Source organism: Aythya marila (assembly GCF_965140915.1).
Source record: "Aythya marila genome assembly, chromosome: 3".
Taxonomy (NCBI): domain Eukaryota; kingdom Metazoa; phylum Chordata; class Aves; order Anseriformes; family Anatidae; genus Aythya; species Aythya marila.
The window spans coordinates 32298892-32315050 of record NC_139044.1 but is presented as its reverse complement, the minus strand read 5'-3'; the positions used below and the strand labels follow the sequence as shown (position 1 = coordinate 32315050).

At 35.3% G+C, this 16159-nt stretch overlaps 1 protein-coding gene across 2 annotated transcripts in view; it reads right to left on the bottom strand.

Annotated features, from left to right (window-relative positions):
• The window catches only part of TTC27 (tetratricopeptide repeat domain 27), a 112103-nt gene that overhangs the window by 93595 nt on the left and 2349 nt on the right, over positions 1 to 16159 (bottom strand). For both annotated transcript variants that reach the window (XM_082755952.1, XM_082755953.1), the window contains exons 2-6: positions 15781 to 15958; positions 10945 to 11074; positions 4203 to 4343; positions 1323 to 1425; positions 657 to 821 (exon numbers count right to left, since the gene is read on the bottom strand). In XM_082755952.1, the coding sequence (XP_082612078.1) occupies positions 657 to 821; positions 1323 to 1425; positions 4203 to 4343; positions 10945 to 11074; positions 15781 to 15958 (717 nt within the window). The remainder of the gene's footprint in view (positions 1 to 656; positions 822 to 1322; positions 1426 to 4202; positions 4344 to 10944; positions 11075 to 15780; positions 15959 to 16159) is intronic.

Here is a 16159-nt window from a genome sequence, read left to right as displayed (position 1 = left end):
TTACTCAGCTGAGACAGATAGGCCAAATCTTTCTACATCTATACATGGAATTTTAAACAAAGTTACAAGTGCAGCAATCTGATCTTCAGGACTCCAAAGAATAGATTCTGAAAGGATAATTTTAAGATCTCTATACTGATTGAATCCTTGATATTTCTATTTTCTTTTCTATTTATTTTCTGCGGTGACAACAGCTCCAAAAGTGACTTTTAAATGCAACTGACATGGAACAGACCTAGACTAGTGGCACGAAAGGTTAAAGACTGCATCATATAAACATGCGGACTTCTTTATAAGCGTATAGCAAACCCAACCCCGAAGATGTATTCCCTACCACACCAACTAATTTTCGAGTCCCATAACAGAGACAACTAGATCTAGAATTTGATAGACTGATGAAATACAACATGGAAGGATTGTAATACTGCAGCTGCTCAGACACTCATATTAAGGCTGACATTGTAACTGGATGGTATGTTTCTCTTCCTTCTTCCAAGCTATGCTAATTCTTATGACAAACCTGTAAGAATTTCCAAAGTATATGTAAGTCAAGAATTTCCAAAATATATTTCTTTATTTGGACACATTAAAAAAAGAAAAAACATGGTAGTTTGGTCCAGCCAATCAACTTTCACAGACTGTACAAGCAAACTTACCTGTCAGATTAATCTGCAGTTTTGTTATGTCTTTTGCTGTATTGAAGCATTGTTTAGCTTTTTTGTACTCATAGTAATACAAAAATGTATAGGCACACTCAAGATTGAACTGAACTGCTAAGTGACAGCCTTCACCGCCTGTGAAGAAAGCTTCTGCTTCTGCCACTGCAAACCAAGAAAAAGAAAAGCTATCAGGATACAGTCTGGGAGAATTTTTAAGTTATATTTAAAATACCAGCAGAGGAAGTCTGTTATGCTTAAAGCAAACCTCCACACATTTATAAACACTCAAGTGGATAAAAGATATGTCCATTAAAAAAAGCTGAAAAAAGTCTTATATCTCAGAACCGCTATTAGAGTAAGAAAAAAAAAAACAAAAGTTTAATATTCTTTTATACTTTACAGTAAAGCTAAGTTGGAATATTGCTCTTGAAATAAATATCCAACTTGAATCTTCAATCTGCATAGGTACTCAATAGAAAACCTTAGCCTACAATTACATTCTCATCTTAGTGTCAAAAACAGCACATGCCATACAAATCCATGTCAATTTTAAGTCAATTCTTGTCCTTCTCCACTCTCTGTAGTTACATAAAAATTCCCACCCCACAAAGATATTTTAAAATTGATGCTGTGGGCCAGCAAAGCACATAATTAGAAACATACTTTGTTTTATACAGGTCTGGGCAACAGTAAATAGCTCAGGTGATCTCTCCTCTAACAACTGCTGGTGAATATTCACACATCTTAGAGTCCACCAAGGTAATGTCTGAAAGAAAACACAGATAGTTCAAGTGAACAACAAATACAGATTTTTTTTTCTTTTCATGAAAGAGTGGCTTTAAAATATAGACTTACTAATCTACTAGATAGTCATTTCTGGAAAAAAACAAAATCTACTAAAATAGCTGGTTTATGTAAAAAGTGGGCAGTGACCTAGCATAAAGATGAAAATATTCAAGCAGCTCTACAATGCTCTAACAGTTTGATGGGCTTTGCTTCTGTTAATTTCTCTACCTTTTCTCTGAACCCAGCAAATGTTTATGACCACAATCAGGTAAGAAACTTTGTGACCACGAGATAAATAAATACCTGAGTGTACTTATTCTGGACCAGCCACTTGCTACTTTGATTTCATAACTCCGAATTCTTGTAACAGAGAGACAATAAATAAATAAAAAGCTGTTCCCTACTTTTCTTCTTTCATGTCATATTCATGATTTTAATAAACAGCCATGATTTCACTCTTCAGTAATCTTTCCAGTCTGAAGACTCCTAGACTACTTAGTCACTTTTCATGTGGAAGACATCCAGTACAGTATCTCTGGCCATCCGGTGTTGCCCTTGCATGCAAGTTTTCCTGTTCAATCAAATCGTTTCATATCTCTTTACGTAAGGGTAGAAAGGAGACTGAGACAGAAGTGCTCATGAGAACGCCTTACAATCACAATTAAAATTATTAATGTTTGTATGTGGAATCTGAGAAAGACAAATACTTCAGTGATCTAAGCAATCATTCTACAGCAGCGCTGGACCACAGCTTAGGAGATAACTCATTTTAGAAAGCTGTATACGCAAAACATAAGCTCCCCAGCGTATCTCATCCCTGTCTATTTGTACCAGATGGCAATGCATGGAAAAGCTCAAGTATAATTTTGAGAATAGATTGTTATTCTTAAAATAATCTTCTGCGAACGTAGGGCATACCTCTATGAAGGCTCTAATGATTACTAGCTATTCTGCTACTGTTAGTACTCCAATCATTTTTGTCAAAACAGATGTAGAAGTGCTGCTCAAAGGCACCTATCTTCTGAACTTTTTATAGAAGTATGCTTACATCCATCAGACCTAAAGGCTGAACAGATTTCAAGTAAAATAATCTAAACCCATCACATGTAGTTGACTGTAATGTCCCTAGAAAGGAACTATCAAAAAGAATAATAGTATCTATTTCAAAATGCAATGAAAGATGATTTCTGATATCAAGCTGAACAGAATAAAAGCACACAATCAACAGACTTTGCAAAAAAGGTCAAATTCCAGTATTTCATCACTTACTTTGAAACCTAAAGGCAATTTAAATAAGTTTCAAACGACTTCAGTTTAAATGTATATAATAAAGTACTTATTTCCCATGCAACAGAGTACCCAGCTCAATGATACAATTTCCTGAGGCCTGATGCCTGCCACTCAAAAATCGTAGAATCACAGAATGCATTTATAAAGTTTCAGGTAAGCTACTTGAGCTCTGCATAATATTTAATTAGGAACGTTATTTTTTGGAATCTAAGTTAAAAATACTTTTTGATTGCTGTCAAACATTTAATATGCTATAGACAGTAACATTTTTAAAATATAACAGGCCTTTATTAATGCTTTAGATAATGGATTTCGGGGTGCTTTATCCTACTCTAAATTAATTAGCAGTAAACTTTAAAAAAACAAAGTTTTTAAGAAACTTTCCTTTGAATTTGGAGGAAATGAGAAAGAATTAATTAAGCTTTAGTTGTTACATTGACCTGCTGATAAAAGCACTTTTTATCAGTTACTGCCATTAGATTACTACCCAAACTTGATGTAGCCACAAGTAATTGAACCTCCACTGGTAGAAGGAAGTCCCCAATTATGTCAGTCTGGGGGCAGGCAGCAAGGGAATTCTCTATACCAGGTACATTTTCTCCCTCCCTGACTGACCCAATTGTTGAAATTCAACAGCATTCATCTGTGAATAACAGGGAAAACGATGGAAGAGCTTGGCTTCCAGAAATGCAGTACAGCCAACATCTCCCACACAGTTTAATTCATCACAAAGACACAGCTGGGAATGGATGTTGTCAGCCAAGCATAAAAAGGGACCATGTGGCATTTTGATCTCCAGCCAAATTCTGTTCAACTGGAATGCAATAGAGAAGATGCTGCTGTTAGAAGTCATCCAGTTCCAAAGAGTCCTGCTACTAAACTACAAAGGAAGTAATGTCAAAAACCCTCTCAAGAAGAGACTCATATCTCCCTGATTTTAATGTACAAACACAACAGGGAATTAAGGAAATCTCCACATGGATGCCTGCAGGAGAGGTTGAAGACAATAAAAAAAAAAAAATAGCAAAAGAGGACATTCTTGGCATCTAGAATTCATATGGTAGCAGTTAATGAGATCCCAAAGCTTGTCAAAAAAGGCCACAGTGAGTGTACGACGCATTACTTTATAGGGCATTTAACGTGTCAGTCCTGCCCCCCTCCCTCCTTCAAAAATGCTACAAAGTATGTGCCTTTTTAAAAGTTGCTTTCTATTCAATTTTCTAATTTTTACAGATTATGAAGGGATCTTCTCTTCTGGAGAAGACAGTGAGAAAATAGTTTAAGAAAATTATACTTGTGTTTAACTGTAATCACTTTGTCTGAATTGTTTCTTAAAAGAAAGAACCTCAGAACTGCAGAAAAAGAAATCGAAGAAGCTATACTGACTTAATAAGGTATGAAAAAAAGAACAAGAGAACCAATTAATGAGCATCTGGCAGTCATAATCATTGGTCACATGCTTCTTACCTGAAGAGATGCAAGTTTGTGTCTTGAATTCACAAGGATTATCCTAGCTATAAGCAGCAAGATAGGATGAGAAGTCAAGGTATAGACTGATTCAGCATCTAGAACCAGCATCTTCAAAATTGCTGCATGCAGCATTTTGGGCTGAAAGAACAAGAAAAGTGAGAATGTTCAGAAAACATTAAAAAGTTTATGAACAAAATCATAGAATTAGGAAAAACAGCTACTCATATGTGTAAGGAAAAAAAAGTCTGCTCAAGACAAGGCAAAAAAAAACAACACATCAATGTGTCTTTGAATCCCAACTGTTCACCAAGTCATGGTAAATTCTGCCTTGCCTCTTGCTTGCCAGATACGTCTTCTCAATGTGATCTGATATATTTAGATTTAGATTTCTTCTCACTGGAAATGCTTATATCCAGTTAATGTTACCAAATACATTCTAGTAATGTCCTCTCCTTGATCTAAGGGAGAAAAACTGATAAACCAAAGCCATTCCACTTGTCATCACAGAAGTAAATAAATTTATTAAATGTCCTACAATACTCAAATGCACCAGATATTCCTCCTGTGATTTCAAGATGTGTTACCGTCTTTCCCCAGAGATAGCTTCCTTTTGGAGTGGCATCAGAGTAGCAATACTAGAACCATTTTTCCTTTTGTCCAGTAAACAAAGACCTCCTTTTAGGTGTTTTCCTGTGATGTTCCCTACAGTAATTCTTTTCTTAATGGGCTTGAGGTAGTTCTCCAGGAAACCTGTCTCTCAGTGATGATGGTCAGGGGACAATCACCTATTCTTCTTTTCCTTTTAATCTAAGGAAAGCATTCACACAGTTTATGTTCAGACTAGAGCAGATGTCAATTCATCAGTTGACTCCTAGTTCTCAAATGGCAAGTTTCCTTTGCAAACTGAAAAAAGGAATGCTTTTGTTTTCAGTTGGTATTAAAGGGGCAAGAAAAGGGAATGGACAGAAACAGAAGACCAGACAGTTAAGTGACAGTTTGCACTGAAGTCACTTGCCTGAGAAAGATTTTTATTCAGTCTACACAAACGAGATAGAAGTCATTTTAATCACATTACAGCATTCCAAACAAAACCAGTAATGTAGTTACTAAGTTCTCTGGAACTTTTTTCAACACCTTTACCAACAGATTACTTTAAAGACAAAAGTTATTAAAACCACAGTATTTCCCTAGTCCACTTTTAAACAATTCCTGCCTCTCTTTACGGCAATTTTCAGACTTTTTTCCTGATTTCCTTAGGTTTGTCCATTATTTATCATGTATTAACATTGAAAATACTCCTACTTAGTAGGCAATGATTAAGGAACTTTACATTATTCACCCAAAATGTAATTCTTACCTGACATCACTGCAATTATCAATCCTACCATTGAAAACAAAGTTTATTTCCAAGTGGTTTCTCACACTGTTGTAAAGAAAAAATGGCCATGTAGGAAGACATTAGATCCATCGAGGAACAGCCTTACCAACATCTCTAACTACTCTGATTTTGAAAAGTTATGACTCTGTGCTTCTAAAGATTCATTTTGAAAACATGAGAGATATAACAGAAGACTTCATACAGTTTTCAGGTTAAGTTAAACTTGTTTCCCTATCATCCTTTTTGAGGTCTCTTTTCAATAAACAACACTGAAAGAATCAATGGGAAAGCAAAGAAGTTATCAGCTTTGTTATAGAACCGTTTTCTAAAACACATTTGATATGCTATAGTAATCTACCCTCAGTTAAGCACCGCAGCAACCAATTAATCTCACATTCTCATTTGAAAGCCTTTCACTGGAGAGCTCAGTCCAGCTAATGTAACATTAATAGGAATATAATGAGGGAGGGAAGAGGGAGAGAGATGTCACCGCCTAGTAAATACACCAACAAGTCTTAGAGCCAAAGAACTGATATCTTTTATCTTAATAAATCCGTGTTCTTTTGCATAAAGCAAATACCATACAAGGAAGCAAACATTCTCTTTACTAAGAAAGCCTAAATCAACATTCATTCTTTTAACTTGTGCTCTAAGACTGCATTATCATTGCAGATTTCTATCAACACAATTTACTATCCTAAGCTAGTCTTTAAGGTAGGGAACAGCTTCATATAAAAGAGGTAGACTTTCAAGTTTTTACAGCTTCAAGGGCATAAAAGACTGGACTGAAATTCACAAAAATCCTTAAAACATTGGCCAAGAGAAAACAGAAATTTAGAACTTACCTTCTTGTGTCTAAGCACTTAAATTAGACATTCTCCATATTTATCTCATGCATCTAAAAAAAATCCTGTATCTCAAAATGGACATAACAAAGATTTGCTAACACAATGTTCCAGACCTAATAAACCTGGGTTAGATTGTGAGTCTTTCCATTCTTCACCAGACTTCCACTCAAAACCTATGATTATTTTATTCTTAAATGTGTGTATATAATAAGTACAGAAACATATACTAGAGTTTGTGAACTCAGAAATATCTGGGATAATAATCCAGGTTTTGTTGAATCTGCATGTGGTTCCCTTTGACCACCGCTGGGCTAAATACAGACAAATGAAGCTGAATTCACTCTAAATACGTATGCTTCAATCTCTGTCCGAAGTACAGATAATGTACAAAAGTACATGTACTAACAAAAAAAAAAAAGTACATGTACAAAAGTACGTGTACTTACAAAGAGTAAGTTCACATTTACTGTTAAGTAGCTGCTACTAAAGCCCTACATCAGCTTCAAGCTGGACAGCACTCTTGGCTTTCACAGTATTAGAAAGTACTTCCCAGCACAACTGTTACCAGCTGCCATTCCAGCTCAATGGCTGTGAGAATACAGAGTATAAGAAATTTAGTTTATGGGCTTCATGTTTTTTTCTTGCTCATGATAATCATTAGAGGCAACGTGAGCATTTGGTACACTTTATTTTTGTTTCAGGGACTGCTCACTCTGAACTGGCCCTTCTAATCTTTCTTCATCCCTTTCTCAGTCTTGGGGATGCTTCACCTAAAGCTTAAAAGGTAAGCGCAGAGATACACAAAGGTAGAAAAAGACAGTAAACGGCATGGGATGGATTAAAAAAAAAAAAACAGAGGGAAAAAAAAAGTGAATAACGAAAATCAAATAAGGAACCTGCATGCAGCTACTAAGTGTCATATACTGGGCTTCTCAGATTTTAAATAGTACTAAGACTCCTGCACAGCTTGTCAACTGGCAAAGCTAAAGTTATATATCTTCCAGAATAATGGAAGATAGAAGATGTACTCAGGTTACTAGTGGAAGATTTGGTCCTTTAGAAGACAATTCACCCTTTGCTCCAGACATCTTTTGGGGATAGAAAATTTGCTTTTGCTTGCAACTGCTTCCCTCCAACTTTCTGCAAAGGAGATAATGAGATTATGGTGCAGGCTGTCTCCAGTTTCATTTACCAAACGAGCAACATGTAAACAACACAGAGCTGAGCTGCAGACAGAAGATGATAAAGGTAAGCTAGCACAAGTAAGTCTTCCCTGAGTGCACTACATGTAGGAGTACTTAGTTAGGAATGTGCTTGCTTGTATTCCCTGTAAGGTCTGACATTGCTGAGTTAAAGAAGGAAGAATTTTCCAATGGTAGCATTAAGAATTATTTATTTTACATATACATAGCAAGGGAATGTACGGCAAGTTTGTAGGTTACTTCAACAAACTCCCTCTGCTTACAAGACTGCCTCCGTGTTTAGCTTTTACCATCCCTCCTTATACACCCCACAAGAGGGAAAGGTTTGTTAGAATCTTCATAGTCTTCATCATGCTGGTCACTGGTATTCAAACAGCACATGAGTTAACCTAAGGTTCAGCTCTCATCTTTATGGCCAGTTCATGCTAATGGAAGCCAAGAATACAGGTCTGGATCACAAAGAACTCCCAACAGTTTCAGTTAACAAAGTTTACAAGGATAAGGGATCATACTGGATTTGAGACATTACTGCTACACAGCACATCGTTATTTTTCATATGAATTATGAACATGGCTATTTGTATCAACAGAAGCCTGGTGATGGTTCGATCTTCCAGCAAAAGGATCATATCATGCATAAAAGAAGCACTAATACAAACATCAGGAGAAAAAGTTACTCAAATGCATTTCAAAACTCATTATTTGGAACCAAGCTGGAAGTTACAAAAAGGCCAGCAGGAGCTGTTGATAAATGTATTTGGAGGACTCCTACCAGTTATTTACAAGTATTATGCATTAGTGTATTGGGATCTTCTTCCAGATGGAGTTTCTAGCTGACACCAATATATCCTACTTGTGAATATGAAATTAGACAACAAACAATACTCTGTAACTCTCAAACTTAAGTCAGGATAAAACACACTGCAACCTAAACAGTTGTGCACCTTTCATTCCCTTACCTGCACAGAGACAGTGACAGTACTTCAAAAACACGAGGAACCTATCCCACTTACTGTAAAACAAAAATGTTTTAGCCTAATCCCAGTGAGTTTGAAGACAGATCTGATAATCCATTTAAATACAGGCTTTTTTGTTTGTTTTTAATCTTGCTTTAACATAAGTCACTTACCATAAAAAAACTCAGCAAGAGTATTTAATTGGAACGATAAAGTCCTGAAGGAATTTTAGAAAACTCAGTCACCTAAGAACTAAAACACTAGCTGCTTTTCTGTTTAGAAATTACTGAACTGTTTTTAGGCATGGACTCTTAAAATAAAAGCACAAAACAGTTCTGCAGGACATAAAATGGAACCCTAATGGAGTACATGAATTTAACCATAACTTACGGAGAAGTAAGGCTGGAATCAATTTGGAGGATGGGAAATAAAGTACACATACTCATGAATATTTTTCGTGGAAGACATCCAAGAGGCACCAACTAGCAACTCATCTAAATCAGGCTATTTTATGATTTCACAGAATCACAGAACTGTAGGGGTTGGAAGGGACCTCGAAAGATCATCAGGTCCAACCTCCCTGCCAAAACAGGTTCCTTAGAGCAGGCTGCCCAGGTAGGTGTCCAGATGGGCCTTGAATATCTCAAATATCAGATGTGCTCTTCACTGAAATTAATTATATTCTTATGCAGTCTTAATGCACTCATAAGAAAGTAAAATTAATGATGCATTCAGCAGTTATCTGAGGGCAGAAATGAAACTATTTGTTTATTTATTTGTTTTTAACCTTGACATGGGAAAAAGATCATTTCAGTCTGAAAAATTGAAAGCTTATTAAAAAAGAATTTATACCAATATTGATGACAGAATATAGATGATTACATTAGAAATGGAGAAAATGAGAGCTGTATTTTTAACCCACTTTTTTTTTTTTTTTTTTGAGTATCTGTGCATGCGAGAAAGAAAAGCTGGATTGAAAGAAGCACAAAAATATCAGTTTATTGAGATGTTTGTTTTTATGGAGTGTTTATATACTAAGAATCCTTGAACATAAAAGTATCTACATAAAAATAATTCAAAGCATATGACAGCTTTTGAATTAAGATGTTTAACAAAAGAAAACTGGATAGATATTTTAGCACAACTGTTTAGTGCTCTTGGAAAAAACTTCTCAGATGCTACAGATAGCAATAGTATACATAAAACTAAACTTCTTTTGCCTGAATGCAGAACTAGTTAAACCTTCCAGTTAACAAGGTCTGATGCAGTACTCATTAGAAATCAACAATGCTCATGTCTGTTTTCCTTTTTCATCTCTTGCTGATTTAGATTCTGGAATACCACCTCTGCATATGCAAACATCCGTCAATGCATTGCATTCACAGCCATAAGACAAACTAAACAGGAGACACACATTCCCTTATTCAACGGATAATTAGCATCTCATTCATCCATTAATATAGACAATAAATGGGATGGTTGATAGAAGTTATGAACATTATGTTTTATAGGTCTGAACTCCTTATAGTCTGACAGCAATTTAATTTCTGATCTCAAAAACCAAGCAAAAAAATAAGCCTATACATATACACACCATGCCATCTCTAAAATATACCACACTGATAACCATCTATATTTTAAAAAAAGGGATAGATACAGTATCCGAACTAAGTAATTTAGAAACGCAACCTTGCAAATGAAACTACGAACTATGGCAGGTCTTCATGAGTTACGTTATTCCTGCAAAAACACACCACAATAATGTAACAGACGTTACATTAATGTTACATGAAGCTTCTTATCTACTTGTCAAACTTCCCCTTATTCCACAATTTACAGCATTTACACTGCTCATGGGAACTACCAATTCCACAATTCAGCTGGCATCATCCATGAGCCTAGAAGGATACTAGCATACAAATCTGCTGTCCTCTTAGCACCTACCAGATAGTCTGCTATACGCAAGTTATCCATCTTCTACCTTGCTCCAAGGAAAATTTCTAAGTAATTTATAAGTATCTTTCTCTGGTCCAACTAAGAACACATTCCAAAACAAACAGCTTATTGACAGCAAACATCCTTCAAGCAGATGCTGCTGCACAGTAAGTATCTTCCATATTCAAAACCAACATTTCCAGAAGGAAATCTATTAAGTTGAAGTAGACAAACATTAGCTACTTTTAGGATAGTACTTAAAAAACTTACACAGTTGATGATGCTCGCAACAGCAGCTTGTTCACACTCAAGGAAATTAATTCTAACCCTGGACCTCATAGATATATATTCTCTGGATAAGTGGGTTATTCACAAATAGAAGTGACTGTAAAAGGACAGCTTATTATAACTCAAGCATACCTCACTGAATTTCTGCAACAATGCAGATGGCAAAAAGTCCTGCAGCTGTAACTGAACAGGAGGCCCGGTCCAATTGCTTTGAACGAAGAGCTGCAAACTGCCCACACCAAGTAGAAACATCAGCCTCTGCCTGCAATATAGATAAGGAAAACAATTAGCAATAGATCATTCTTTTAATTAGGAATGCAAGATCTGATTAATTCCACACCAGTTCAAAACATCCAGCCTTAAAAATCCACCCCTCTCAGCACGAAAATATAATTAGCATAGAATTCAAAAATGCTCATGGGAAACTGAAAGGTTTGGAAATATGATGGTTGTAACAAATGACAAATATTTTGGAAACAGAGTTAAATCAAATGTTTTACAATTTAAGGCTGTGCCTATTAGATACAAATGGGAGATTAGCATCAGATGAAGATTATCACTGTTTGCCAACCAGACAGTTGCATTTTCTTGTATCTGAACCTCAACATTTTAAAAGAGAAGTTGCTGCATTAGCATACGCTACAAAACAGCATATTTATTGTTGCTTTTACACAGCTGCTTAATTTCACTCCCTCTGAGAACAAAACAATCAAACAAGTGTCATAAAGTTCAGAAGTATCACCTCAGAGCTGGTTCGGATAATTCGGCAGCAAATGCTATCTCATTCAATCATGCTTTTTCATTGCAAACACAGTATTTTATTTAAAAATGGAATTACAAGACTTTGTTGCCTTCCTGGAACTGTGTATAAACTTTTCTTATTTAGAAGATTTTACTCAACTAATAACCTTACGATACTATTTCTTTATGTACCTACAGTAATAAACTATGTGGCCTGCAGAAAGCAGGGCAAAATCCCTCAGATTTAATGACTGATTTAACAGGTGTAGACTTTTAGGAAACTTTTAGGAAGATTTTTTGGTTTGTTTTAGGATTCTTTGGGATTTGTGACCTTACTGGGTTATAATCAGTCATATGCCAACAGGGGCCTTGTTACATACTACATATATAACATGCCTCCTACCTACAATAATGTTCTAACTGTACTAGTCTAATATAACATAAGAACTGGTATTTTGAGGAGCTCATTGGAAAAAAACTTGTCATCCTTTTGCTGTGAAACATGGACTTAAAGCTGCAGGAGTCCTCCAAATGGAAACAAAGGGATAAAACGTTATACAACTCCAAAAAACAAAGTCCAATAGAAAAAGCCACACAGAAGCAGCTGGTGGGCAAGAATGTGTCAGAAGATGTATAACAATGGTGTAGAGTGCACGAATCCAAAAAAAAAAGAAAAAGAAAAAGAAACACAAGAGCCTTCAGGAGTATTAGAGAAAAAGGACTGGTATAAAGAGCTCTTGTCAATTAGATTTTATAGTTGTCATTATTCAGCTGGTAACTATCTACCACCAAATAGTATTTGGATGTGTATCTCAGGTTACCACTAAACTTCCTATCAACTCAAAAACAAAGCAGTGACAATTACTGCACACTGAATTATTAACATTAGGCACAAAACAATGACACATGCACTATTTATTCTGTTATAAATTAAGCTTCAAAGCTTCTAAAAGGAAAGATAACATACAGAATAATCAACTGAGACATTGCAGTTCAACAACTCTTCAGTCTTTCAAAGACTCATTTTCATTATTTTATCATTTACTCTATTTTTATAATTCCTACAACCAAAATACATATTTAAGAACTTTATTGAAATCTTTCTATGGTAGGCAAAGTTGCTTGATGTCTAAATGCTTTTGTAACCATGCAGAAGGGCTCTGCAAATTATATGCAATTCCATTACTTTGGCTGTGATTCTCTTTCCACTGTCTTATTTGTCATCATCAGTTGTTTTTTTCTTGTTGCTGTCTTCAGTTTCCGACTAGTGACCAACCTGCAGTCCCCTTAACACTCATTCTGAAACAGAATGCTACTTTTAAACTCTAATCCCTGCAAATAAGGCTAGCGTCCCTCACCTATCACTTAATTTCTTCCAAGAAATTTTTTCCATTCCATCTCTGACTGCCCTTCATGCTTAGAATGCAGAACTGCAAGTGCTTACCTCCCAAGTGCTGCCTTAAAACTGCTCTTCTGTGCTGCCTGAAAAGCAAGAGAGGCACTGCTGCCAGTGTTCCACTTATTACGGTGACCTATATATAGGTTCATTTCTTTCTTCTAATTTCCTTAGATACAGAGAGCCATTCATCTCACTCATACTTTCTCCATGTATTTTTTTAAACACTTTACACCAACTCAAGTAGGTTTGTGATCCATGATGTAAAACCAGATGCTTAAATACATTCCACTGTAATATTCATATTGCTTTACTTATATTTTCTCAAACTCAGAAATGACAGAGCATTGATACTTGAAAAAAAGTAATGGATTTGCATATAACACTCAATTTTTCAAATAAATACCAATAGTAAGGCTATGCTTTAGATACAACTAGGTTATAGATTGCTTTTTTTTTTTTTTTTTTAAATGTGAAGACAAATTACAGAAGAGAAGTTGAAACAAAATTAGAGATGTTTAAGAGTTATTTTTTCAATTTAAATACATCAAAGCAAGTTGCAGAAACAGCAAGAATTTCTTCACTTTTATTTTTTAACATGCAAAGCACAGTAGTTAACAAACTGTAAGCATCCTGAAGAAATATGTGTCAGGAAATCAAACCAAGCTTTATTGCAAGGACTTGTTTTGGAAAGTCTGACATTCATTGCTATCTTGAATAAGGTAGTAGCAGTGAATACATGGACAATTAAAACAAGTGTTCATGATCATTTCCTTGTTCCTTTAGGTTTTAGAATCAAACATTTTAATAGACTTTCAAGCTCTTTTGAAACTCTCCTGAAATATTTTTGTTGTGTCCTGCAGATTATTTCCTCCTGGTCTCTAGAAGGAAACTACCTCAGACAAAAATACACCTCTTTCAAACAGAAGTCTTGACAACACCAGAGACTCTCCCCTTCCACTTGTTTAGCATTTATACACTATAACTTCTTCCTCCACAATTCTGCTGACTTCAAATACAGGTATGAAGCTATGTTTCCTGTAGAAGATAAGCAATAGCCTTTGAATTGAGTAGCTGTAGCAGAAAAAAAGAAACACCTTCTATTTTGTAGGTTTATTGCAAAATATACTTGGACGCTTCACTTTTAATCTATGGAGGTTAAAAGTGCCATACCAAAATATGTCTGGCAGGGGAAGGACAGAAGCAGTTAAAGTGAAAGAAAAAGTTGCAGCAAGTTTTGAAATACTGTTAAATATTTTCCTTATAGAACCATGGATTTGGAAGTAGAGAACTTGACAGGCTACGTCCAAAGAAATTATAATCTAGCTACAAAGTCTGAGCTGTTTTGCCTTCAGGCTGCTCCCTTTTAGCTTCACAAACAGAACTCCCTAAGAGTTCTTTTAACACTATTATAAAACCATACTTTGTACTGTGTTTATATTGTGTTAAAAGAATAAGGTTAGCATTATCCAACTTTCTGATCCTGACTGAATTCAACTCACAGAGTTTAATTTCTAGAATTATAGTTCTCAGTTCAGCAAAAAAGCATATATTTGAAGTAAGACCCCACTAGTAAGAAGTCTACTAGAAGTCAGAGGAAAGCCAGTGTCTTAATGATTTTTCTGAGCTAGAACTTAGAAGTTGCTGTACTTCCTTTATAGGAAAAATAGGGATTTTTTCTATTAAAAAAATCCTATAAAGGGAAGAAGGATTTTTTTCCTTCAAAATGAAAAAATAAATAAAACAACAACACACATTTTCACCACAGGCATTAAAAGATCATGTGCAAAAGTTGCATTAATTCTTTCCAAAAGAATATAAAAAAGAAAATAAATAAATAAAAACAGGAAAAAAAAATACCTAGAGACAAAATGCACAGTAACAATCTCTATACATTCCAGATCAGAAAACAGGAGCGCATGAGATATCAGACTATCAGATAATCTTTTGACAAGCCACAATCAGTGTTGCTAACAAGTCTAGGTAATTTAGAGGTGCAAACTACTTGTTTCTCTCTGGCATTTTAGCAAAAACTCATTTTCATGCCTCATACTAAAACATACACATTTGTATTCAGCCATGCTTCTTGGCAATACGTTACCTTCCTCTTACTTCCTTTATACTTTTATGTTCTCTTACCCTTTGCTAAAACCTGTTCCTATACTCATGTTTAAATTATACGTACATAATTTTCTGCTTCTACTATCCATAATGCAAGAGATTCATTCTAACTGTACTCCATACGCTAATTCTTGCTGTTAATGAGTCTGACTTCGGTGTTTATAATTCTCCAAGTAAATAATGAACAGGCTAAAATCCATCTTAGTGAGTCTTACGAAGAAAATAACTAATCCATAAATACCAGCCATGAATAACTTACTGAGTTTACATTAAAACAACCTTACTATGAACCAGACTCAGAAACATGGACATTACTTTCACAGTAACTTTACATGGTACTTCAAGTATTCACATTAATGTAACACAATGTTGCAGAGAAAACTGTTAACAAACTGTTTCAAGACACTCGGCAACATGAATTTACATTTCTTGGTTTCTTTATACCAGCAGCTTCAGAGGTAGTCACCATAAACAAGGCCAGTGTTTTCAACAACCCTTCATATCAGAACACTATCCAGTGAAAGAAACAATGATAATGAACAGATGCCCCAGGAAAGTGGGAGGAACAACTTGAGAAATCAATTTTGTATTTTTCTCTCAGATCAAGAACTTTGGAAGCCCTATGACACATACTACAAAACAAATAATGCCTTTTGGAAAACCAAACATTGCCTCTATTAATCTTCCATATAATAAATAATGATTTCCACCTTTCCACGTTATCAACCTCTGCGGAACAGTCCAGGTATGTCAGGATCTGTTTCTCCAGGTAACTTTCAGTGTTCTCCTCTGACACGGAAGATGCACTGAAAACATTCCGGATAGCTGAATTTGAAAATATTGCTTCATATTTCCCATCAAAAATCAACTGCAACAGTGATCCACTTTCTGGAAATAAAAAAAAAAAAAAAAAAAAAAAAAGGAAAATAAATCCGTGTTAAATTTGAAAGAATTTCATCCTACAAGAGCTATTCCAACCAAAACACATACCTCTCCCCTTTCGAGTACTGAATTATCATTTAAGTTGCCAGAAAACTGCAGTTGCACTGAAACTGAAGAACAGCAGTAGCAGGGGTCACCTTAACCCAA